This window comes from Xiphophorus hellerii, chromosome 1 (genome assembly GCF_003331165.1).
Source record: "Xiphophorus hellerii strain 12219 chromosome 1, Xiphophorus_hellerii-4.1, whole genome shotgun sequence".
NCBI lineage: Eukaryota > Metazoa > Chordata > Actinopteri > Cyprinodontiformes > Poeciliidae > Xiphophorus > Xiphophorus hellerii.
In genome coordinates this window covers 974165-1001822 of record NC_045672.1, presented here as the reverse complement: position 1 = coordinate 1001822, position 27658 = coordinate 974165, and the positions used below count along the sequence as shown (strand labels likewise).

At 42.4% G+C, this 27658-nt stretch overlaps 1 protein-coding gene across 2 annotated transcripts in view; it reads right to left on the bottom strand.

Moving 5' to 3' along the window:
* Nucleotides 1-466: 466 nt before the first annotated feature.
* Nucleotides 467-27658, bottom strand: part of mtor (mechanistic target of rapamycin kinase) — a 168414-nt gene continuing 141222 nt past the window's right edge. For both annotated transcript variants that reach the window (XM_032562658.1, XM_032562647.1), the window contains exons 46-58: nt 26714-26888; nt 21545-21680; nt 13630-13777; nt 13403-13525; nt 6031-6113; nt 5884-5956; nt 5727-5801; nt 4416-4551; nt 2861-2926; nt 2698-2778; nt 2510-2590; nt 2260-2365; nt 467-1007 (exon numbers count right to left, since the gene is read on the bottom strand). In XM_032562658.1, coding sequence (XP_032418549.1) covers nt 992-1007; nt 2260-2365; nt 2510-2590; nt 2698-2778; nt 2861-2926; nt 4416-4551; nt 5727-5801; nt 5884-5956; nt 6031-6113; nt 13403-13525; nt 13630-13777; nt 21545-21680; nt 26714-26888 — 1299 coding nt within the window. In that variant the 3' untranslated portion in view covers nt 467-991. The remainder of the gene's footprint in view (nt 1008-2259; nt 2366-2509; nt 2591-2697; nt 2779-2860; nt 2927-4415; nt 4552-5726; nt 5802-5883; nt 5957-6030; nt 6114-13402; nt 13526-13629; nt 13778-21544; nt 21681-26713; nt 26889-27658) is intronic.

The window sequence follows — 27658 nt, the reverse complement described above, 5'->3', positions numbered from 1 at the left end:
AGCAGCGACAGAAAAAACAAGAAATTTCATCTCAGCCTGGAGAAAAAAAATCCACTATTAGTTGTGGTTTTGAGGTGGGATCTGCTCCTCTCGTCTCTAACCCTATAGAGCACAGGTGTCAAACTCCAGTCCTCGAGGGCCGCTGTCCTGCAGTTTTTAGATGTGCCTCTGCTGCACCACAGCTGAACAGAATAATTAGTTATAATTAGTTATAATTAGTTAATAATTAAGGCTCTGGAGAACTGATCTACACAAGGAAGAGGTCATTAAGCCATTTCATTCCAGTGTTTTGTACCTGTGGCACATCTAAAAACTGCTGGACAGTGGCCCTTGAGGACTGGAGTTTGACACCCCTGCTATAGAGGATGTTTTTTCTTCCTTCAAGCTTGACTAGAGAAGTGTAGGAAAGGTTTTGTAAAGAGTCAGAGTGCCCTCAGTGGCTCCCAGAGGAACTGCAAAAGCAAAATTAACTTTTTCCAAGGAGCTTTTCCTTATTAGACGTTTTATTTGCTTTCTGTTTGAACTCGCAGCAGAAGATGAGCAGCTCAGTTCTGTGAACTCGGCACAAATACATTGATCTGTACAAGCTTTAATGGCACACCAACATACCTCACAGTATATGATGTGTTTCAGTTAGCAATGGGCAAACAACATGGCTGCAGTTGTCACATTAGCAGAGCAATAATGGCATGTTTGGCTTTAAGAACAACTCGGCCTGTAAGAAATATAACTTATTACAATATGCACTCCATCGAAAGCTTCTAGCAAATTATTATGATATTAAAAATTTGGAAAGTGGTTTTGAGCATTGAATAGATAAATTATGGAGTAAAAACAGTAATCTCAGAGCATGTCACAGGTTATTCACACAATCACTGAACAGAAAAGAGAAAATGTCATCACTCCCAGCAGCTCTGCACTCAGGACTTTTTTAGGGAAAGTTTTTCCATCATATTTCTCCTCTTGGTTCATCAGACCTCCAGCTGTGACTTCACCAAAACGGACACCTGGAAGGTAGAAAGAAAGCATCAGAATGTTAAACGAACTGAGTAACTCCAGGTGAGGTGCTTGATGTAGCGATGTGGCCTATTGGTAGGAATTCCTCAAACTGTTTCACATTTTGTCTCATTACAATGATGAAATTAGGTATCTTATCTTATGATTTTATGTGACAAATTCACACAAAATGTGTGAATTTGAAACCCTATTGAAGGCTGAAAATGTTCTCACTTTGCTAAATATTTCAAGCTCAGTCCAATTAGATGGAAAAAACTTACAAATAGGTCTGGGCTTTGACTGGGCCAATCTAAGGCAAGAATATGGTGTGATTTGACTTGTGAAAGCTACAGTTTATGTAACAAAACTTTATTACTTTCTTCCAACAGTGACCCTCTTTTTGACACTCTACTGTCAAAAACCTGATTTGTGGAGATAAAAACTAACAGTTGTCCTTAAAGGGGCAGTATCATGTTTTCCAACCACATAGTGACATTTATAGAACAGTAACTGTCACCTTCAGCTGTTATAAACATGCTGCATATATTAAACAGGACAGAAAAAAAGTTTGACTTCATAATTTGATACTTTGAAATTAGGCCTCTGTCTCTTTAAGAAGCTCCTGCTCTTTGTTCCATCTGCCTCCAGGTTACACCACAGCAAAGCTCTTCCATAGTGGCGTTTGCAACCTTCTTAGAAACATTGCACTAGGTTAAAGTGGAGAATTAAAAATAAAATCTTAAGAAAATATTTTTTTTATACCAAATCTGATTTATAATTTTAATAGATTTTTATTCAATTAGAACAAATTACAAATAGCAGAAAATATCTTTTAAAAGTTCCTTTTCCTTTGATGCATTTTAGGAGCTACTGCTTAGAGCGACGCTGGTAAAAATGTTGTTAAAGGGTTATTAGAGACGCCATGTTGGGATGACTTAATGGAGACGGAGCTTTGGGAAGAGCAGGAATCCTCTTAAAGAGACAGAGGCCCAATTTCAAGGTGTTAAATTTAAGTTGTATTTGATATGTAGTATTTTTATAACAACTGAAGGTAACAGTTACTTGATTGTGTTATAAAAAGGAACTATGTGCCTGGAAAATTATACTGGCCCTTTAAATATTGATAACTAACCTCTACCTAGTATTACTTGTTGATCTATCAAAGAAATTCTAATAAAAGGTTTGTGACTGAAACATGAAAGATGTGGAAATGATCCAGTGTTGGCAGTCATCATGATGTCAGTCTGATCGCTAAATACTGACCATCCGATGTAGCACTGGCACAGGTTTTCATGGGACGTGGCCTGCTTAATGAGGAGCTCCACTTGTGTTGGGACGTCCAGCGTGTCATCATGAGAAAAGTCTCGCCCTGAAAGCATAAACTCTACATGAGTGGCTAGATTTGGAGATGGGCGCTTTAGAGCCTTCAGGTGGTTTTGTTGTACAGCAGCGTGTTGAGGAAAAACCAAGCTGTGATCGTCCAGTTTGGGTCTGTTCTGAGTCCAGAACCCACCTGTGAGTTTGTCGCGTACTCGGTTGATAATCTGAATGGCTTTCTTGTTGAGAGCCTCCGGCTGCACAAGGCCATCTCCAACTTTAAAACATAAACATGCCAGCATTAATACACTGATCTAGAAAATTACAGTCCGTTTGCAATACAATAACATTCATGTGGAGCTCCATAGAAACAGATGGACTCACTGAAGGAGTGTATGGATTCAGGCACCGTGGTCCCGGGTTTCTTGTGCGTGGTCTCTCCCAGGTCTATGCCATCCAGTGCCTCTGCAGAAGACAACATTCAAATGTTTGGTTGTGTTTTCTGCTAAGGCGGAGTCATTCTCTCTGCAGTCTGCATGCTACTGACCCACTGACTGGCCGGCGGTGTACGAGTCGGTCCTGGTTCGGGAACGCTTGGTGCCTTTGGTGTTTGCTGTGCGACAGGCAGACAACCACATTATTCCACATTTTATTTACAGAGACAGGTTTTCATCAATGAAATAAAAATCCCTCTCAGTCTGTTCACTGCTGCACAGATTCTACTGTCTGCATTATTTACTCCTCATGCAGACTGATGCTGATGAGGCTCAGCTCTGCTCTCACACAAATTAACTCTGGGATGTTTGTAATTTCTAAAACAAAATCTTTTATCATTATGAAATTATTGTATTAATGATCGCAAACTTGACACCACAAGCCTTTGGAGCACAAGATGTTTTTATTATTTACACAAAATAATGAGTGATAATCTTTCAGTTCATCATGTCAAACCATCTGAGGGAAGAAAAATTTCTGCATGTGTGAAATATTTGTTAGAGCTAATTATTCTCTAAAGCACACTTTTTTCATTCAGACTCTTACTGAGTTTTTTTCCTGATTAATATTTTAGTAATCGAGTAATCTATCGATTATCCTTACAATTAATCAAGTAATAGGATTTAAAAAATTGATCAAATAAAATATTAGTAAATTTCTAATTTGTAGAAATCTACAGATTTGGTCAGAAGTTTACATACACGCCTTGTGGGTTTGACTGTCATATTTCTGTCTGAAATGTAATCTTCCATAAGTCTGTTGAGTTATGATGAGCCACAGATTCAAAACAGCAAAATCTAATAAACAAATAATTCAATTCAGTTTTTAAATAAGCATTTTGTTGCCTAAAATGCTACAACAGAATTTGCTTAATTGCTTTTAGCAAAGGTTTTATGTGCAATGAAAAAATCGTCTAACAATATTTGTAAGTTCAGCTCTTTCTGCTTGACTTAGCATGAAAACAGTGTGAGGCTAATAAGTTCATTTTTTGGATTTACGATTGACTGGACTGATGTTCAATTTTCTTTTTTTTTCTACAAAATTTGAACCAGGTGGAGCTAAAACTGCCACTGGAGGAGTGTTGGGTGTAACATGTTTACAGGTAAACTGTTGTTTATCTTAAATATAAAGTTAACATGTTTTTTTTTTTAACTATTTTGGCTCAATTAGAACTCGAATGACGAGTAAGTCGATTATTAAAATTCCTCAAGAAAAATTTATCTGCCTCGAAGCTTCGTTAAACTATGTTTTAATATGAAAAATTGGACTGAGATTGATATCCGATAGTAAAACTAGTGTTATGCTAGATTTACTAATATTTTATTTTATCAATTTTTAAAATCCTATTACTTGATTAATTGTAAGGATAATCGATGGATAACTCGATTACTAAAATATTCGTTTACAACAGCCCTCGCTCTGAATATTATTTTGTCAGAAAATTGTCATTTTTTTTACAGTATGTATCCTACTATTAACGATGAACTGATTACTAAATTAGTTGACAATTATTTCAATAATCGATTCAATCAATAATTGTGTGTGTGAGGTGGAACAGCTTATTGTGTGAGGTGTGTGTCAGGGAGAGCAGCTCGACGGCTCCTTACTGTCCATGAGTCTCCAGTTGAGAAGCGGGTCGTAAACGAAGGCCTCCAGGACGGCCATGACGCTGTCTCTGTGCTCCCTCAGGACCTCCATCACAGTGTGGCAGGTGATCCTGTAGTTCCCATCCAACCCCGTCACCTACACACACACACAGATGGAAAAATAGGGTTTTTGGTTTTATGGCGAGTTCTAAATAAGAATTGAGATGCTTTCGACTAAAATTCTTACAAATTTGACTTAATTTTAAATTAATTTTCTTCTATCTTCACCAAGCACAAATCAGAGTTATAAATTCTGTTAAAACATTTCATAAATGGGAAAGACTATTTTGTCAGAAACAAACTGAAAGCAGCCCAGTGATGATTTCTGCATAACAAATAGTATTTGTGCTCATTTTCCAAAATGAGCATAAATTTACACTAATTTGTTTCTGTTTTTAGGTTTTAAACTAAGAAAAACAGAAAACAAACAAACAAAAAGAGGATTGATCTCAGATTTTCCGCTGCGGGAAGTTGATGTTTGTGGAAAATTATGTAAACCAAAAAAGGACTTACTGTGTTTTTCAGACTATAAGCCGCTACTTTTTCCCACACTTTGAACCTTTCGGCTTATAGCCTGGTGAGGCTTTTCTGTGGATTTTTCTTCAACCAGCAGGAAGTGAATCATTGGAAGTAAACATTGGAAATCAAAGAAGAAAGTGCTAATTTTCATTTAGAACAAGCACATGCTAGCAGCAGGCACAACAGAGAAATTTCTTCAAACTCATACCCCCCTCATCATGGAAACAACACGAGGAAGTTGATTTGATGCAGCTTTTAAGTTGAGGGCTATCGATCTGGTAGTACAGGAGGGAAATAGAGCCGCTGCCGCTCAGCGTGAACCATGGTTGGAGACGGAAGGCTGCGTAATAGCAGATTTACTAAGAACGCAGCCCTCTGCTGCGTTCTTCTGAAAAACTGAGCGCGACAGAGATACCAGCGGCATGTACCTCTCCAGCATTTTTTAATTTTTTTTTAAACTTTGTAGATGGGGCTCATAGTAAGATGCACTCTAAAGTCTGTAAAATACGGTAGTTTCCAACATAATGATGCAAAAGAAAATATTAGATATTACTGATAATTGTGTAATTCTCTTGTGGAAAATGAATGCAATTATTCTATCTAAAAATAGCCCCAGCTAAAATCTGTGTAAAAAACACGTTGGTTCTCCTCTTTCTTGGCCAAATTATTAGGAGCAATTTTGGGAGGCCCAGAGACTCCTGCAGTAAATCCTCACAGATCATCCGTTCCTTGTCAGCATTCCCACAGCATTACCTCCATGGCATTGGTCAGCATCCTCGTCAGTCTGAACGGGATCTTCTCAGGAAACTTCTCCCTGGTCATCGCCACCTGGCCAACGTTAGCATACAGGTGAGTTTCTGACTAATCACAGAAAAACAACTATGTCGGACTGAAAAACATTACTGCTCACTTCAAAACAGTCTCCAAAGTCAATGTGGAGGATCTTGCCGCTGAGTCGATCTAGCATCAGGTTGGATGGATGTCTGGGTAACAGGAAGTCTACCGTTAGTTGCTTTATGGCTATAGAGAAGGTTTGTGTTGATGAGGGCAAGCTCACCTGTCGCCCAGGCCCAGGATATAGCCCACCATGGACATTACAGCCAGGGAGCGCGTGTAGTTGGTTCTCCTGTCAAACCACACCTGGAACACAGGTAACATCCTTCCTCAATAAATCCAATGCAGGTAAATAAAACAAAAGTTACATATGTAACTACGGTTCTATTTCATCCCTACTGACCGCCAGAGGGCGGTGCTGAAAGCACTGAATGTCCTCTTCTCGCATGCGCCGTTCGAGTAATAATATCAACAGAGTCACACCTGTGACATATTGGATGATCAATCAGAGGCTATATAGCATGACGTCATCCGAGGCTCTGTTCCTACAGAATCTTCTTGCGAAATGCAAGGATTCTGAGTGACAGAAAATCTCTAGCGGTCATCCGGGATTCATAGAACCGTAGTTACATACGTAGTTTTCTTTCTATTTCATCCCTACTGACTGCCAGAGGGCAGCGCTGAAAGCACTGAATGACTAATACCAGCGATGTCACAAGGAATCCTGAGCACATACCTCACTGAGAAGGCCCAGAGGACCCTTGTAAAAGGACCTGGTCCAGAGGATGGGAGGAGGCTACATTCACATTGTAAAATCTAGTGAATGTGCTTGGAGAAGTCCATAATGCAGCAGCACATATAGCTTCCAGTGGAACTAATCTCAAGGCTGCCCAGGAAGTGGAAACGCTCCTGGTAGAGTGTGCCTTCACGCCAAATGGCCGGGGGCGGCGCCCTGCAGCATAGGAGTGGCAGATGACATCCACAATCCAATGAGAGAGACGCTGTTTGGACAGAAGACAACCTAATCTAGGGCCCCCATAACACAACAGTTGGTCTGAGCGTCTTATAGCAGCAGTGGCTGCAATATGTGCCTCCATTGCCCTCACTGCGCACAGTGACTCAGAACTATCACCAGTTTCCCTGACAGGCTGAAAATGCGCCAATCTCAATGGTTGATTACAATGAGAATGAGAAATCACTTTAGGGACAAACGCCGGGTTTGGCCACAAGGTAACACCAGAGCCATCTGAACTCCATCTGAGACATGATGGGCTGACAGAAAGAGCATGTAGCTCACTGACCTTCTTAGCTGAGACAATAGCCGACATAAAAGGAGTCTTACATGACAACCATTTGAGGTCCACCTGAACCAAAGGCTCAAATGGAGGGTGGCACAGAGCACTGAGGACCAAGGACAGGTCCCAAACTGGTGCTCGCGGAACCGTTGGCAGGTGCAGTCTACGAGCACCACGCAAAAAAAGAGAAACCAGATTATGGCTCCCCACTGTACAGCCATTAGTGTCAGCATGACTAGATGATATAGCCGCTACATATACCTTAAGCGTCGAAGGAGAGCGGCCCTTATCAAGAAGAGACTGAAGGAACTCCAAAATAGTGGATGCCGCATAGGTGACCGAATCATCATTACAGGCAGACCACCGGGAAAACAGACGCCATCTGTTTTCATATTGCTGACGAGTGGAGAATGTCCTGGCACTCAAAATAGTGTGCATGACGGGACCTGAACACCCAGTCAGCTGCTGGTCAAGCCTCCCAGTGGCCACATCCACAGCCGGAGGCGTTGGGGATCGGGACGCCCTATCTGACCCCCCCAACTGAGACAGGAAATCCCTCCTGGCCAGAAGACACCATGAGACCCCGTGACACAGATTCCATAGAAGTGGGAACCATGGCCGTGCTGGCCAATACGGAGCTACCAGCAACATCCTGTGGCCCTCCTCGAGAACACTCTGAAGAGTCGGCCAAATCAGGGAAAGGGGCGGAAAGGCATATAGGAGGACCCTGGGCCAAGGATGGCCAGAGTAACCGATGTTAGTTTGCCCAGCAGCTGCAGGAAGGTGATGTAAGGAAGCTGCCTGCCCAGCCTGAATCGACTCACCAGCTGGAGAATGTCGTCCACCCTCCGGACAGATGGTAGGCTGTCATGGAGGGAGAATCCAAAAGCACCCCAAGAAAAGTGGTTGTCTGCGATGGAAACAGACAGCTTTTCTCCAAGTTCACCTTGAGGCCCAACCGAGACACATGAGCAAGCAGGCGACTCGTATAGCGAGATGCATGCTCTCGAGACGGGGCACAGAGAAGCCAATCGTCGAGGTATGGCAGAACCTTCATGCCACAGGCCTGCAGAGGAGAGAGGGCTGCCTTCACGCACCAAGTGAACACCCTTGGGGAAAGGGAGAGGCCGAACAGGAGCACACAGCACTGCCAGTGGCGACCCCGATAGGCAAACCTGAGAAAGCAGCGATGTTCCGCTGCAATAGGTACACGAAAGTACACATCTGTGAGGTCAACTGATGTAAACCATTCTCCCTTTGTCACAGCCCAAAGAATCTCTGCCATCACGAGCATGTGAAATGGCAGTACTTTAAAATACTGATCGAGTCCCCTGAGATCAAAAATGGGACGAAATCCGCCTGTCTTTTTTGGCACGAGGAAATACATTGAATAATAGCCTCTGGATTGCCGCAGAGGATCCACTGCCTCGATGCACCCTTGGCCAGGAGTGCAGAAAGCCCCTAGTCCAGGGCTTGAGCTTTCACAGGGTCGGTGATGACGGTGACCCGGTGTGAGATGTGAGGCCGCCGTCGGAAATGTAACTGGTAACCATGGGTCAGAGTAGCAACTACCCATGGATCCGTAGTGAGAGCAGCCCAGTAACTGAGCTGCTGATGAGAAAAATATCCGACGGCTGGCCTGGCAGCCTCTCTTTCTCTCCCCACGATCCATAGGGGCTCTGGGGGGGCAGCGACCAAAGTCTGTGGCCCGGGTGTGCCTGGTTGGTTGACGGACCAGCACAGGAATGTCTCTGCTGTACCTCACGAGGGTAAAACCCACCAGGCCGATCACAACCCCGAGGCGGCGGTCGAATGCTGGGGCCAGCCGATGGGAGCCCCAGATTATGAGGAGGAGGGGGCATACTTCTGCTGAGGCCTGAAAGCTGTTGTCTAGCTGCGCCTGAACAGTTTGTTGCAGCGCTTCCAAGGCAGCAGAACCAAATAACTCCCCTGGCACCACAGGAACGCTGCGGAGGGTCCTGCGGCATGTTTCAGTCAATGTGGACTGAGCCAGCCAGACCTGTCGGCGAGCCTGGACTAGAAAGGACATCACACGCCCAAGCTCTCTGGTCATGATTGCAAAGGCCTGAAGCGCTGCGTCACTAAAGTCAATAGCTGCATCTGCCCTACTGGTATTCTGAAGGGATGCAGAAAGGGCAACCATGAGGTGAGCCAAGGAATTGCCAAGGCGGCCGGCACGAGCTCCAGCATTATACGCTTTACAGAGGAAACAATCTGTAATGCGACATTGAGCCCGCGGGCACCGAACATCATCACGCAGGGCTTCATCTGGGGACACAATGAGCGAGGCAACAGCAGGTTCGACTGCAGGCATACGATCCAAGCCTGCCTTGACCGAATCATGCATAGCTGCCAACACCCGACCATCTGCGGAGAGACGTGAAAAGGCTCTAGAGACCCGCCAACAAGCATGCAACTCCCTGAGGTACTCCTCTGATGGAGGGACAGAAAAGGGAGTAGGGGCTTGTCCACGCCTGAAAAAGGCACTGCCAGGAGCGGACCCCAGCACTTGCATCCAGCTGCAGCCGTCTCAAGGCCATATGAATGATGTACTGCATTGAACTGTCACCTGAGCCACTAGCCCCACTCTGAGACGAAGAGCATGAGCCAGTCTCCAAAGCACGAGACGTCTGTGCCTCCTCCTCCTCATTCCCAAAGTGGGAGTCAGAGGCAGCCAAAGACAGCACATCGTCCTCCACAGCTAACACTGGCACAGTTGGGAAAGAGAACCCAGTCATGGGAGCATCCACCTGAGGTGCCCAAAGAAGTGATTCCATCTCCGCCAACTCTGTAGACAATCGCTCAGCCCTTGTGGAAAGACCCTGACCAGACTTAGCTCGCTTCTTCTTAGGAGGAACCACAGAGGTTGTGGCCTCAGTCCTGCGTTTAGAGCGCCTAGGAGTGGCCACCTGCTCAGAAGGTGGAAGGTTATTTCCACACTCGAGGTGTAACTGGGCCAGTCGAGCCACTTTCACTCTATGGGGCATGTAGCTGCAGTTCATGCAAGGATTTTCTGAAAGGGCCTCAACCAGGTGATCATGCCCAAGGCAGACAGGGCACAGGTCGTGACCATCATCTGCCTGAAGCACAGCCCCGCAATCCGCACAACAGTGGGAGCTAATCATGTCCAAAACTGAAGCGAGTCCAACCACAGGCAGACAGAGCAGACTACGATTGGGAGAGGGGACGGAGATTGTAATTGTCACCAATCACAATAAAAGAACAAAAAGAGGCTGACACCGTCAGCTATGTCTAGAATAAAGGGCGGAATAATAAAACTGGGAGAGGGGGCGAAAACGCTGCCGTCACCAATTAAAGAAACACGGAGGGGCAACACCTAGTCCAACCCAGAACTCCGAACAGGAGGCTTGCTAAAACTGGGAGAGGGGGCGAAAACGCTGCCCTCACCAATTAAAGCAGCAAACAAGAGTCAGGTGAGCCAAACACAAAACTACGATCTCAAGATCGGCTGAAATTGGGAGAAGGGGCGAGACGCTACCGTCACCAATTACAGAAAAAACAGCAGACGCGGTCCGCTACGTCCAGTATAGGATGAAAATCAAATCAAGATTGGGAGAGGGGGCGGAGAACGCTACCGTCACCAATCAGTAAAATAGCAACAAAGGGACTGATGTCCAGAATACAGGACAAAAAATATAAAATTGGGAGAGGAGAACGAAAACGCTGCCATCGCCAATTAAAGCAGCAAACGAAGAGCTTCAGGTGAAGAAAAAGAGGGCTGACGCCGTGAGATATGGCCGGACAGGACGAAAATCCAAATAAAACTGGGAGAGGGGGCCAAAAAGGTTCCCGTTATCAATCAAAGTAATAAACTGATTATAAGGTCGGCTAAAATTGGGAGAGGGGGCGAGACGCTACCGTCACCAATTAAAGCGAAACGTCAAATCTTAGAAAGGCTAACACCGTTAGCTAAGCTCCAACATGTGTACAAACACAGTGGTTATAAGCTGCGAATTGGGAGAGGAGGCGCAAACGCTGTCATCGCCAACAAACAGTACCTTGAACGAAGATCCGTCGCAGCCTAGGAGGGCGATACATCGCTAATCCGGCCAACTGGCAGTCGGGCGTCCAACGACGGAGAAAGATCCAGAAATTAAAAAGGCCGATCCCATACAAAGCGAACCGCGCCCGAGAAGAAAAGAGGAGAGAGCCTCGGATGACGTCATGCTATATAGCCTCTGATTGATCATCCGATATGTCACAGGTGTGACTCTGTTGATATTATTACTGAACGGCGCATGCGCGGAGGGAACATTCAGTGCTTTCAGCACCGCCCTCTGGCGATCAAGTAGGGATGAAATAGAACTCATGTTCCGACTAAAACCAGGGAGACGGAGTGGATTGGCCCGGTTCCACAGTCCTTCACTGAGAGAAGACATTTTACAATCCTGCTGGGAGTTTAGAAATCACAAAACGGATTAAAGATCTGCTGTTGATCAACCTGCTGACCTCTCATGTTCTGGTTCTGCTCTGCATCAAAACCAGAATCAAACATGGAAAAGATCCGATCGATCGATCAATCGACCATATTGATTTATGTAACACATTTCAGCAACAAGACGGTTCAAAGTCATAAAATCATGACTTTGAACCGTCTTGTTACAATCACCAACTGTAACAAACATGAATATGTTGATTGATGATTCATTGATTATGGTTCAGAATCAGCTCCAACCAGGAGTGTTTTAGTCTAGATTTAAAGGAACTCGGTGTTTCGGATGTTTTCCAGATTTGTGGATCATAGAAGCTGAATGCTGCTCCTCCATGTTTGGTTCTGGTTAAAAACCCATTTGGTTAGTTTCCTTTGATTCATAATAACTGGAACATTGATCAACATATTTGATGATTTTGATGACAAACTGTAATGTTTATTCCTTGTTTCATAATTGGTTACTTTATTATGTTTTATGGTGCAAGTCTCTTTGAATGGCTTGTTGCTAAACTGTGCTTCATAGATAAACGTCTCTGAACTTCAGCCATCTTCACAAATATCTTTAAAATGACAGAAATGTTCTTGTGTTCTTGGAAATGGAACACTGTAAATGAAGTCCTGAAATGATAAAATGAGAACCTGTTTATCAGTAGAAGGCTGTCTCTCAGAGGAAAATGTTATTTCTTCCTTCTTACGTCTGCTGTATAATTCACAGCTCTTGACATTTTACCCAGAAATTAGGAAAATCCAAAAATGTTGTCTGAAAAGATTAAGCCTGACTGATCGTCCCGGTTACGCAGAGTGTTAGGAGTAGGGCTGAAATGATTAATCGAATGATTCAAGTACCCCAATTATTAAAATGAAAATTTTATCTGCCTCAAAACTTCTTTTATTATTTAGCTCACTGAGTTCCAATCGGGATATTATTTGCGTTACGCAGCGCTCTCACTTCCACCTATGAGTTGTTGACGAAAGCTAAGTGTTAGCAGCATAACGTCCAATTTTCAGCTTCGGCTCGTGGGGATTTTATTGATTGATGATAATGCCCGGGTTTCCATCGTTTTTGGGGGACCAATAAACATCCTTAAAATGACTGGATCAATCCCTGTATTACGGCAGCCATTTTCCTGCAGGAGCTGCTGGTTCATAGTGAACGGTGGAAAGAGCTCTGCGGGAGTATTTATATACGGATAGACTGAACATGCCGGGGGGCTGAGTAGTTGATGCGTATAGTGTAAGTGTAGCTATAAGGACGAACCGCACAATAAAGTTCATATCATCCCGGTCTGAACAAACGGGTGACAGAAATCATCGTGGTGGTACATTGCTGGTAGATGAGTTTCTGAGTATGATGAACGAAGGTGTAAGATTACAAATCCCATCGCTAACATGGACACAAAAGCTAGTAATGGCTGGGCAAAGTGAGACTTCATCTATGAAATTGACTGAAGATGAATACATAAACTAAAAGCTGGAGCATAGACATTTTTTATAAGTGAAGTTTAGAGCCTGCCTCTTTATTATTAACTTGAATATAATTTCAGATTCTTGTATAGCTTTTCTTCAGCTTAACTTAGAAACTTGTCTTATTGTTACAGGTTAATTTTCTAAACTACAGAAAAGTAACTGTTAGGGATGCTCAAATATGAAAAATTGGACTGATGTTAATATCAAATAGTAACACTGGTGTTATGCTAGATTTACCAATATTTATTTTATCTTTCTTTTTTATCCGATTACTCGATTAATCGGAAGAATAATCAATAGATTACTCAATTACTAAAATATTAGTTTACAACAGTCCTAGTTAGGAGTCAGCATTGCACCTCAGAACTGGGGCTCTTGAGCCACAGGAGCTTGGCCAGGTCGTCTCCAGCCGTGTTGTTGACGGCGTGCTCGAACACCTCCACCTTCTCCATCAGCGTCAGATGGTCGTAGTCTGGCGCCATCTGAAACAAACCCAGGTCAAACCAATCTGTGTCCAACTTCCAGCTGTTTCTACACATTTAAAAACAAAAAGTAATCTTATTCAAACTTTGAGGTGAATTCTCACTCTGAGCATGATGCGATGTTCAATGTTGAGTAAAATCTTTTTCTTCTCTCTATAGTCTCTGATGAGGGCGTGCAACGTGTCGCAGTGGGGCACCCAGCCAATCAAGCCTGAGTTGGTGGAAAGAGGGATGACGGCGTAGCGCTGAATGCTGATGGACACAAACAGCCACAAACATCCAGCCGTTAGTTTGTCTGAGGTATCAACTTGTGGAAAACAAAAACGTGCATCACAACTTAAAGCTTCCCCTGAAGACCTGGAGCTGTAAAGACAAAACTTCTCTAGAAAATCACATCGAACGTCAGAGACATGACACAACCTGCAAAAAGCAACAAGTATAGGGAGACCAATGGACAAACAAACTGATGGACAGACAGATGGATGGACAAACTGATAGACAAACAGATGGACGGACGAATACACTGAAAGATTAATGGAGAACAATAAGAAAACGACAAGCAGGACAACCATAAAAACATGAAAAAACATGGACTCATCCTGGTAATTATTTTCACAAACAAATATATATCAGTTGTTATTCCATACATACACAGTGTTCCAAATTACTATGCAAATTGGATTTAAGTGTCATAAAGATAATTTTTTTTGTTGTGCTATCAAATTTATAGGTGGTATTGTGTATCAGGGCTCTTTGAATCACTATAATTTCAGAGAGCTGGTTGATTAGTTTGTTTTTTGAGCTAAATTAAAGGAAATCTACTTAAGAAGGATGTTCCACATTATTAAGCAGGCCACAGGTTTCAAGCAATATGGGAAAGAGAAAAGCTCTCTCTGCTGATGAAAATCATCAGATAGTGTAGTGCCGTATGACAAGATATAAAAACATTAGATATTTAACGAAAACTGAAGCGTTATCGTACTGTGAAGAGATTTGTGGCTGATTCAGAACAAAGATGGGTTTGTACAGATAAAGGCATAATGAGGAAGGTTTCTGTTAGACAAATTGATCGGAATAAGAGAGCAGCTGTTAAAATGCCCTTACAAAGCAGCAAACAGTTATTTGAAGCTGCTGGTGCCTCTAGAACCTCAAGGTGGAGGATCCTCCAGGGGCTTGCGGTGCATGAACCTACCATTGGGCCCCTAACCAGAGCTCACAAGCAGAAACAGTCGCAGTTGGCCCAGCCGTACATGAAGATTAATTTTCAAACAGACTTGTTCACTGATGACTGCTGTGCAACCCTGGATGGTCCAGATGGACGCAGTAATGGATTGGTGGTGGATGGTCACCACGTCCCAACAAGGCTGTGACATCAGCAAGGAGGTGGTGGAGTCATGCTTTGGGCCGAAATCATGGGGAGAGAGAGAGAGAGAGCTGGTCGGCCCCTTCAGAGTCCCTGAAGGTGTGAAAATGACCTAAGCAAAGTATATGGACTTTCTGACTGATCACTTTCTTTCATGGTTCAAAAAGAAGAGCTGTACCTTCCGTAGCAAAATCATCTTCATGCATGACAATGTACCATCTCATGCTGCAAGGAATACCACTGTGTCATTGGCTGCTATGGGCATAAAAGGGGAGAAACTCATGGTGTGGTCACCATCCTCCTCTGACCTCTGACCTCAACCCTACTGAGAACCTTTGGAGTTTCCTCAAGCAGAAGATCTGAGGGTGGAATGCAGTTCATATCAAACCAGCAGCTCTGGGAAGGTTTTCTGACATCCTGCAAAGAAATTCAAGCAGAAACTCCACAAACTCACAAGTTCAATGGATGCAAGAATTGTGCAGGTGATATCAAAGAAGGGGTCCAATGTTAACATGGAACTTGGTCTGTAAGATGTTTTTGATTGAAATAGCTTTTGATTTTGACGTGTGACCACTTAATGCTGCACATTCAAAGAATGACCGTTTGCAGTTCTTTATAATCCATAAAATGTTTAGAAAACCTGCTGTGCATAATAATTTGGAGCAGTGCATTTTGAGTTTTTTATTTTTGAAAAAAAATACTGTTCTCATGGGGAGCTTTGTTCAGTAAAATTTGATTTATACTGTAATAGTTCATGACTTGAAAATTATACTGACCATCATTTGCATTGACCATTTAAGAAAATCTGAGAAAATATCACTTGCATCATAATTTGGAACATGGTGTATATACACACACACACACACACATATACCCCCCCCCCACACACACACACATATATATATATGTGATGTGTGGTGAGGTTCATAGTTGATGAGACATTGACTTAATCATAATCAGATTTACAAATATATAAATTATTGCGATAAACGATAATATTGTTTGAAGACCTTCTTGCACTGATTTAATGGAAATGACGTAATAATGCATGCGATTTCCTGCCAAAGATAGATACACTTTATTTTCAAAAGAACACTAAACCCTGGAACTGATAAACAAAATAAACAAAACAACCAAAAACAAAATAAAATGGATTCTCAGTCTCCATTAACAAAAAATGTACTTGAATAAAAACTAAACAACATAAAGCCAAAGTGGAAATAAATACTGCATTCAACCAAAAGAGTGCAGATTATGAAGTCAGTATATTATGTTGCCCTTCAGTAATAATTAGATTTAAATAGAGAAGATGGGCAGATCCGACTACCTGATACAATAGTTCAGACTATATAATGTTTTGCCCCGATTTTCCACTTACAGCAATCTTAGAACGTTGGCCCCTCTAAGATTGTCGCTTGCAATTTCGTAACCGATCATCCTGTAGTGAAGGGGTCACTAACACGGTGCCCGCGGGCACCTGGTCGCCCAAAGAGACCTTGTCAGTCGCCCGTGGAGCAAGTTCTAAAAATAGCCATTGTCATTAGGCAGCACTGCCAAAGAAATTATTTAATTTAATGTTTTTACATTGAAGTAATAACATTTGTTTATATTTAGAGTTTTCAAAAAGGAAATGATAAAAACATTTAAAATAAATTGCTTTATGTATAAAACTCTTTCCTACGGTTAAAGTTCAGAACTTTCACGAACGCCTGCAGGATATTATCGGAGGGCAGCAGCGCCTGCAGCTATAAAGCTGAACATACTCTGCGTACCTTGAGATCTTCCTTTAAGTAAAAAAAGAAAAGGATAATTTCTGAAAGATCTTTTGTGCCAAAACATCTTGTATGTAGCGCACATCTGTGTGAGTCTCTGGGGGTGAGCACCTAAAGTCTAAATCTTTTTGGTCAGTTTACTTTTGTTTATTTGGCAACCTGGCGCTTTTTCTGTAAGATAAAAATTAATGACAGGAGTTTGAACCACCCGTAGTTCTAAGAGCGGTCATTTGGATCCCAGCTGAGCTTTTTACCGTGTGCGGTTCTGGAAGGTCGTCGGTTTATGAGCTTATTCGATGTTTCCCGAACTGGAGAGCTGGCGGGTCACCTGTCGGCTGACATCTGCCGCTCTTCTTGAGCGCGACACACGACGCTCTTCCTGAAGAGACTAATCTAGTCGAATTTAATCTAGCCAAAGTAGAGTAGAAATTAAGCAAATATTGTTGCTTCACCTTCTCGTCCTCTGGACGTCTGACACCACCTGAACCTGCGATCAACACTCTCCTCTTTCCGTGAACCACACCGGTAGGCTTTGCTTCCATGTCTTTATTATTTAGCATCGTCTGGAGATAAAAAAAAAAGTCCGCTGCTCTTGTGGTTTAGGTTTGATTTTTGCGCATTGGGGAGGTGGTTGTGCTCTTGCAGGTCAGGTGCAGTGATAGTTTTGTGCTACTGATCTGTCGGACCTTTTTTTTTTTTTCGACATTTGCTGGCGTTAGCCAGCGGGTGACCCGTCAGCTGTTCGCGAAACTACAAAAAAAGCTAATAAACCAGCGACCCGCCATTACCGAACACTGTAAAAAGCTCAGGCGGGCTCTTAGAACTACGGGAAGTTCAAACTCCACTCATTCATGTTTAGCTTACGGAAAAACGCCAACCTGTGAAATAAACAAAAACAAACTGACCAATCAGATTTAGGCTTTGGTGTGCCCCCACCTTACCCCTCAGACTGTACACAGCTATGTGTACAATAACTTTTGACACAAAATATATATTTTTCTCCACAATTTTGCTAATAGTAAAGAGGGTTAGATAATAAACAATAAGTATTCTTTTCTTTTTTATTTAAAGGAAAATTTCAAGGCACTCAGTGCGTACAGCTGTATAGCTGCAGGCGTTACTGCACCAATCCGGTCTCAGTCACTTGTGGGCAATTTAGAATCACACAGAAGAGCTCCAAAAGGGAATCAAACTAAAAAACTCTGAACTAAGAACTTCTGATCACATAATAGCAATTAACCATAGCTGTCCTTACTGATAACTATTGTGAGTAGTCCCTAACATTAATATGATCAGGCAGCATGTAATCATATATACATATACAGTATGTATTATTGTTATAAAGGCTGAGCCAAGAAAATTTATGTCTGTATCAAACAAGTAGCCCTTCATGTTACTCTGTACCCGTGAAGTAGCTCCCAGTTTCAAAAAAGGTTGGTGACCCCTGCTGTAGTGTGTGGTGTGTTACGGAAGATTGTCGTGGCCGCTCCAATCTAAATCAGGGGTTTTCCCCGACCGGGAGCGTTAACGCAGCCTGTTGAATGTGACAGGTAACCAATCAGAAAGCGGAATTCCCCTCCATGCATTGCAGGTAGATTGTAGTAAAGCATTGATTTACTACCTGGTTTTAAAATTAGCTAACTGGACTTGAAGTGATTATTTCGTGCCCATTGTTGGACACCACACGGCACGATCGAACCCAATCGAACCGTTACACCTAGGATTTCTGTCAGCTTATGTGTGGTCTCTCAGGTTTTGAAAATGGGCCGACAATCGGCCGACAGCTCTAAGATCTTGTAGTGTGCGCTGGGCTTTACACTAAGGAAATGAGGAAGGGGGGGTCAGTGGAGAGCACCGGAGTTGAGCCTTTTCTCATTCAGTGTCATCAACAGAAAGAGAAAAAGGCCTGAAGAGACAATAAAGCCGATAATTAAAATGAGGTCGATAGTTTTAATTTATCGTGCAATTAATTGATTTATTGTTTATCACGACAGGGCTAGTGACAGTCCATCAGTCTGGGGAAAGCTATAAGACCATCTCCAAAAAATTCCATCCACTGTGAGACAAATCATTTACAAATGGAGGGCACTAGGCATCACCGCAACTCTGCCCAGAAGTGGACGGCCGTCAAAACTTACACAAATAGCACCAGAAAAATAATAATGCAGGTAAAGGCCAACCCACGCATCACCTCAAGAGAGTTGCAGACCTCTTTTTTTCTTTGTTTCCCTTATTTGGAAGGTCTGCTTTATAAGTTGAGATTTGGATGTTCATTTCACATGATTATTATGATTTTTCTTTAGAAAACAATGACCATGTTCGGGTGGTTCACAAACTTTCAAGCAGCACTGTATATACGTACAGTGTATCACAAAAGTGAGTACAACCCTCACATTTCTGCAGATATTTAAGTATATCTTTTCATGGGACAAAACTGACAAAATGACACTTTGTCACAATGAAAAGTAATCTGTGTGCAGCTTTTATAATAGTGTAAATTTATTCTTCCCTCAAAATAACTCTATACACATCCATTAATGTCTAAACTACCAGCAACAAAAGTGAGTACACTCCTAAGAGACTACACCCATAAATGTCCAAAGTGAGCACTGCTTGTCTTTTTCCTTCCAAAATGTCATGTAACTTGTTAGTGTTACTAGGTCTAAGGTGTCATAAGTGTGTGATGCCTACAGTCAAGCATGGTGGTGGGAATGCCATGGCCTGGGGCTGCATAAGTGTAGCAGGTGTTGGGGAGTTATATTTCATGATCTCCGATATGTACTATAAAATATTGAAGCAAAGATTGACCCCCCTCCAGAAACTGGATCACAGGGCTGTGTTCCAGCATGATAGTGACCCCAAACACACCTCTAAGATGACCACTGCTTTATTGAAGAGGCTGAGGGTGAAAGTGATGGACTGACTAATCATGTCTTCAGACCCAAACCCAATACAACATCTTTGGGATGTCCTCAAGCGGAAGGTGGAGGAGCGCAAAGTCTTGAATAGCCGGCAGCTCTGTGATGTCGTCATGGAAGAGTGGGAAAGCATACCAACGGCAACCTGTGAAGCTCTGATAAACTCCATGCCCAGGAGAGTTAAGTCAGTTTTGGTAAATAATGCTGACCACACAAAATATTGACACTTAAGGAACTTTCATTAACTGTGTACTCACTTTTGTTGCTGGTAGTTTAGACATTAATGGCTGTATATAGAGTTATTTTGAGGGAAGAATAAATTTGCACTGTTATATGAGCTGCAAACAGACTGCTTTTCATTGTGTCAAAGTGTCATTTTGTCAGTGTTGTCCTATGAAAAGATATACTTAAATATCTGCAGGAATATCAGGGGTGTACTTTTGTGATACACTGTAAATATATACACACACACACATACACACATACAGTATATACTTAGTAAATATATATATATATATATATATATATATATATATATATATATATATATAAACAGAATAATGGAGAAGCATTGTTGTGATGACGTGCTGAAGACAGATTTTAGGAAGAGCCACAGCTTCTTGAAAAGACAGGTCCAATTTCTAGGCGTCAACTTAGGAAGTCAAACTTCTTTGAAGTCATGTTTGATATGTAATTTTTAAACCAACAGAGGGTAACATACTTACTTAATTGTGCTATAAAATGTCACTATGTGCCTGTGAAACACCTGATACCGCCCCTTTAAGATGTCATTTATGAACTAAGGTTTCTTTGGACTTCCTGTCTACTATGTACAGTACAGACCAAAAGTTTGGACACACCTTTCTAATTCAATGGGTTTTCTTTATTTTCATGACTATTTATAAGGCAAAAAATCCCACTTATTAACCTGACAGGGCACACCTATGAAGAGAAAACCATTTCAGGTGACTACCTGTTGAAGCTCATCAAGAAAATGCAGAGTGTGTGCAAAGCAGTAAAAGGTTGCTACTTTGAAGAAACTAGAATATAAGGGGTATTTTCAGTTGTTTTACACTTTTTTGTTTAGTGCATATTTCCACATGTTATTCATAGTTTTGATGCCTTCAGTGTGAATCTACAATGTCAATAGTCATGAAAATAAAGGAAACTCATTGAATTAAAAGGTGTGTCCAAACTTTTGGTCTGTACTGTATATGTCGGTGTTAGGTAAATTATATATATTATTATCAAATATTTGTTGTTTCATGTGCCTTTATAATGTTCTTGTCTTATATGCCTTTATTTGTTTCATCTTAGCATAAAGGAAGTTTCTGTGTTGTTGAATTACTTTGATTCCTTTCTCAGAAGGCCTCTCTGAGGAAGAGCAGAGACAAATGTTTTCAACAGGGTTATCGTTCAGCAGAAACCTCTGCATCCTTGACCTGTTAGATAGCTATAAAACTGTTGCCATGAAGACGTACAACTTGCTCTGTGTTATCCTGTGTCTGGAACAGAATATTCTAGTGTGTAGATACCATGTGTTTTGTTAGTGACTAGCATTTGCGTTGCAATTATGTGATTGAAGTGTTTTCCCCGCCCCTTTGAGACGCTCTCTGTAACAGGGATCCTAACAGCAATAAAAAGGGAGAACGGACACATATGTTTTCAGAACGGAAGAGACATGTGACTGAAAACATCTCTGGCTGTTCTCCTCGCGAGTACAAAAGAATCTAACTCTCTTGTCTTTCTTGTGTTTGTTAAATCTGTCTCAATAGGTGTTTAAACCTGACAGTTGGTCATGTTTTCCAGGTCACGACCTGGAAAACAAAACTTCTTTAAATAAGCACAAGGACTTGTGTTTCAGCTGGTAAAGACATTTTCCTGTTTCTCCCTCCATCTGATGCCCGTCCTGTGAATGATGGAGAGGACACAACCTGTAGGCTGTGTCTGCAGCCTGTGTGTGTACCTGAGGTTTTTGCGCAGAGACGCTGGGTCGTTGGCCAAAAGCGTGTTGACCAGCCCGAACAGCTGCATGACTCTCTCGTCCTGCCTTAGGTCCTCATGGCCCTTCAGCAGGAACATGAACTCATGGCCGTTGCTTCCTGCAGAGGGAGACACAGCATACTTTATTGATGCTTTGCTCAGAAGGAGCTATGGTATTGGGTAACAGTCATACGGATGCTGCTCTGCAGCAGCAGAACCTGAGGCTGTGTCTGGCTGGACGAAAAATTATTTCATAAGACACAATTAGTCCTAAAGCACGGCTTACAGCAGAGCTCTCATATCACCAGAATATCTAATGACAACGCAATATCTGAAAATACACTGCTCAAAAAAATAAAGGGAACACTTAAACTAGAAGTGCTGGAGTTAGTCCATTTTGACATTTACCTATGCAGTCTAGAGATAGGCCAAATGACCTGAAGGATTGCTTTTGTTCTGTAAATAAGGCCATTACCTTATAAGTACCCTGGTAATGGCCTCAACGCATCTCACAGTTGCACAATTGTTCCTTAGACTTAGACTTCGACTTAGACTGGATAATGCAGCACAACATCATGGATCAGCTGCAAAAGGTCACATCTCTCCAAAAACACTTCATGTATGCTTCAAAACTAGACTGAAGAGCATTATCTACAGGAGATCTGATCTCCTGTTGGTATCATAGATACCCACCCCCAACATGGACTATTCACACTCCTACCTTCTGGCCTGACGGTCAACGACCACATTTACAATTGAAGAATGGATGCTAATTTGAGCCATCAGAGTCGTCAGTTTGGACTCAGGTTCTTTTGGCACTGTTTCAGTAAGTCTGGGGAGAAATCGAAAACCTAGTACTCCTAGTAAACAACACAATATAACTCCAAGTAAATCAAACTTCTGTGAAATCAAACTGTCCACTTAGGAAGCAACACTGATTGACAATCAATTTCACCTGCTGTTGTGCAAATGGAATAGACAACAGGTGGAAATTATTGGCAATTAGCAAGACACACTCAATAAAGGAGTGGTTCTGCAGTTGGGACCACAGACCACTTCTCAGTACCTATGCTGTCTGGCTGATGTTTTGGTCAGTTTTGAATGTTGGTGGTGCTTTCACACTCGTGGTAGCATGAGACGGACTCCACAACCCACACAAGTGGCTCAGGTAGTGCAGCTCATCCAGGATGGCACATCAATGCAAGCTGTGGCAAGGTTTGCTGTGTCTGTCAGCGTAGTGTCCAGAGGCTGGAGGCGCTACCAGGAGACAGGCCAGTACACCAGGAGACGTGGAGGAGGCCGTAGGAGGGCAACAACCCAGCAGCAGGACCGCTACCTCCGCCTTTGTGCAAGAAGGAACAGGAGGAGCACTGCCAGAGCCCTGCAAAATGACCTCCAGCAGGCCACAAATGTGCATGTGTCTGCACAAACGGTTAGAAACCGACTCCATGAGGATGGTATGAGGGCCCGACGTCCACAGATGGGGGTTGTGCTCACAGCCCAACACCGTGCAGGACGCTTGGCATTTGCCAGAGAACACCAGGATTGGCAAATTCGCCACTGGCGCCTTGTGCTCTTCACAGATGAAAGCAGGTTCACACTGAGCACATGTGACAGACGTGACAGAGTCTGGAGACGCCGTGGAGAGCGGTCTGCTGCCTTCAACATCCTTCAGCATGACCGGTTTGGCAGTGGGTCAGTAATGGTGTGGGGTGGCATTTCTTTGGAGGGCCGCACAGCCCTCCATGTGCTCACCAGAGGTAGCCTGACTGCCATTAGGTACCGAGATGAGATCCTCAGACCCCTTGTGAGACCATATGCTGGTGCGGTTGGCCCTGGGTTCCTCCTAATGCAGGACAATGCTAGACCTCATGTGGCTGGAGTGTGTCAGCAGTTCCTGCAAGATGAAGGCATTGAAGCTATGGACTGGCCAGCCCGTTCCCCAGACCTGAATCCGATTGAGCACATCTGGGACATCATGTCTCGCTCCATCCACCAACGTCACGTTGCACCACAGACTGTCCAGGAGTTGGCGGATGCTTTAGTTCAGGTCTGGGAGGAGATCCCTGAGGAGATCATCCGCCACCTCATCAGGAGCATGCCCAGGCGTTGTAGGGAGGTCATACAGGCACGTGGAGGCCACACACAATACTGAGCCTCATTTTGACTTGTTTTAAGGACATTACATTAAAGTTGGATCAGCGTGTAGTGTTATTTCACTTTAATTTTGTGTGTGGCTCCAAATCCAGGCCTCCATTGGTTAATAAATTTGATTTCCATTGATGATTTTTGTGTGATTTTGCTGTCAGCACATTCAACTTTGTACAGAACAAAGTATTCAATGAGAATATTTCTTTCATTCAGATCTAGGATGTGTTATTTGAGTGTTCCCTTTATTTTTTTGTGCAGTGTATATTATTTCTGACACCTGGGGGGAAAATGTGCCACTGAAATGGAGAAAGTAGGACTGCAGAGTTTGAAGATAGAATGAAGAAAATTGAAGCTTTATTCACTTGCTATAAAGAAGAAAGAACGCACCGTGGCTGCTGAAACTAACAAAAATTAGAATAAAAAAACATTTTCATTTACTGAAAAAAAATAAAACTAAAATTAAAGAAACGTAAAGAGTGTTCACCAAACTAACTCAACTAAACTACTAGGGAATGTGGTTAGTTTTTGATTATGAAATCTATTGATGTGTTTTCAGGATTACTTTGAACAGAATTAGCTTTAGGTAAAACTGTCTTGCAGTAAAATGTGATAAAATATGTGGACCATATTTTATCACATTCTACTTTAGGCCAACATGTTCAACTAGGATCCACGACTAGTTGAACATGTTGGCCTAATTATGTTGCAATTTGTTGTTGTTTATCATATTGCATTTGACTGGTGTAAATGCAATGTCACACTGTGACACTCCTCTATTGGCTGTAATTTAAAAAAATAAAAATAAAAATTGAGGGGACTCTGGATAATTTCCCACATGAAAGACAGGAGAGCACAGTGCAAGAGCCAGAGTGGAACACAACTTCCAAAGGACCTAATCTGTACCCTGGACATTTCTCCAGAACACTTTGAGTCATTTATACCAGCAGAACCTACGAAGGTTCTAACAGGTGATGTTACCTTAACGAGCTAAAAATAAATGCCGTGCAGAGACAGGCAGAGCTGGAAGCTCTTTGAGATGCTAACAGGAGCTATACCGCCTGCGGTACTGACATCACTGATCAGACCTGATCCTGGAGGTCCGGTGTCGGTGGTAAAGTCCGGACACAGAGCTATAGAAGTACTTACCGGATCACACTGTCCGACCAGAGGTACCTGTTGTTCATGGTTTCATTTACAAAGCAGACGGCAGCAGCAGCAAAACACCAGCAGCTCCTACGGCCAACTATGTCCTCTTCCTCTGTTTGGTCCTCCTCATTTTCATTATCTCTTGTGATTTCTACATTCCGATTTATTTCAAAGAGCTCCGGGACAAACTAAAAAACTCATCACTGTTTTGGCTGGAGGAGCCAGACAGTTGGACCATTACACGTCATTTATTCAGAATGCATTGCAGCATGAACAACATGGTGACATTCCGGTGATAATATTTTATTAAAATTTATAAAAATGAAATAACCTACAGTGTTATTACTGTATTGATTTTATCTCCAAGATAAATATTTCCCAAATAAAGTCTATTTTTAAAGACCTCCACTAGAAAAGCTCAAACTAAAGCTGCTTTGACTGAGTGAGTTACTTGTTTGCTGAACCTTTGAAAGTTATTCTGCCAATAATAAGTAACAAAGTCAATTATTTTTTTAATTAAATTTTTTTTTTTTTTACCCCTCCAGGGGGTCTTTTGTGGGCTCTAGTGTCCCTTATGTGACAGTAGGCTGACAGGAAACGGGGATGGAGAGGGGGGAAGACATGCGGCAAGTATTGTCGGGTCCGGGAGTCGAACCCGCGACGGCTGCGTCGAGGACTAAAGGCCTCCAAATATGGGTCATGCTAACCCCTACGCCACCATGGCACGCCCCAACAAAGTCAATTATATTTATATAGCAGATTTCACAGATAAAAAAATTTTTTTAAAAATCACAAAATGTTTTAATGTTTGTTTATTTGCCTGATATGTTTGGTCGGTCACTTGTCCTAAGAGAACACATTTTCTATAAACTGTGTTGGTTTTCTGGGATTTTTTAAATGTAATTGTTGTTAAGATATTTTAAAATATAGTTTTTAAGATATTTACACAAATTTGACAAAATTATTTGGAAAGATTCTGTGTTTTTATCGTGTAAAACTGCAATTAATAAAAACTAAACTGAAACTAAAAACAATGCTAAGCTAGCTAAGCTAGCAGACAAATGGCTAACCAATGGACACTAAAGTTTAATATTTCAGGTCAAAACTAAATAAAATAACAATGTGTAAAACTATTAAACCTAGATCTGAAGTATTCTGGATGAAGTTTTATCCTCTGAAGGAGCCGGACTGCCATCAGACAGACAGAACTGTGCTTGAGGGAAATGAATTCTTAATTTAACTCTTAATTTAAAGTCTTGCTCCAGAGGTCAGATGAAATATTAGCCATTATCTTTTACAAAGCAGAAAACGTCCAGCGAATCGGTGTGAAGCTGTGACTGATTGACAAAGTGGCTCCTGTGTCATTTCATATAATCTTCACTGTTATATTTCATTGACAACTAGGCAATAGCAGAAGAAGAATTTCTTCTTCGGGGTTTCACCCAGAAAACTTGGTAAGTCCGGTGGTCGGGGTGCCGAGACGGTCCACCGGTGGTCCATTGTGTTTTTGTATTAAAATATGTTAAGTTGACCGGAAATGTAAAAATATTACTGAGTAATTATATGTTACGGGAAAACAGGTCGAGGTAACAAGTCTATGTATTCTGGTTGTTTTGCAATTGGTTTGCTTCACCATTTTTCTGCCTTCCTTCAGCTGCAGAAAATGAAGGATTGATGCTCCTCTATTAGCCACACACAAAACTTCCCCCAGAAGATGAATTTTAAATAAAGCCTTGACCTCTCACCCCGAGGCGGCTTCCTGTTTGGGCCTGAGCCAGCGCTCTCTAATCTGCTCTGCTCCTGTAAACGGGGCTCACAGCAGCCATGTATTACTGCAATTTCCTCCTTATCTTACCCATGATGGTGAGCTTGCGTGGACGCTGCTTGGAGGTAATGACCTGCAGCGAGGGAGCGATGGACTGGATGCGAATGATAGGCTGGTTGGGGTCGTATGTGCCAGGCACAGCCAGCTCCAGGTCGCGACACATCAGCAGCTTGGGAGAAACGTACTGCAGCTCCAGGGAGGTGAGCTGTGAGGCGAGCATGTAGGACAGGAACAGACAATTACTGTGGAGACTGCTGAGCTTCGAAAAAGAAGAAAAAACAACAACCATAGAGCCTAAAGCCATGCAAATCCTACCAGACACTGGCTTATACAGAGGTTGAGGTTCCACCTTGCTTTAGTTATTAAGATGCTACGATGAGAACCCGTAACTTTAAGGTTCTCTATGAGTTTGCTGGATCTGGAGACCTCAACCAGAGGAGTTTAATGTCAATATATGGTCACCAGACATGGAGCTGGCTCTGGCTGGCTCTAAATCTGCTGTTTGGATGAATCCAGCAGATAATTTGTTGCTATACATTCTTTCTGAAAAGGCTTGTACATAAAATTCTTAGAAATGTTTACAGTCACATTTGACAGAGCTTCAAAATAACACTGGGGAAGAAAACACAATAAGTAAAAATATCACTGAGGTTACTGAAAATTTTGGACAGCTGTAATAAGATAAAATGTTAAGATTTCCATGCGTTTAGAGACGCTCAGCAGGTCTTTAACAGCCACTAGAGTGAAGAGAAATGTTCTCTGGTACGGAGTCTGTCTCTGTTTTCATGCATCATAGACTCACAGACTAAGTTCCACTGGGGACCAAAGTTGCAACATTTGTTACATTTTCAGCTGCTATGGTTCACCTTGACACTGCTCTGAGTCAAACAAACCTAACTGTTAGGTAAATTATATATATTGTTATCAAATATTTGTTGTTTCATGTGCCTTTATAATGTTCTTGTCTTATATGCC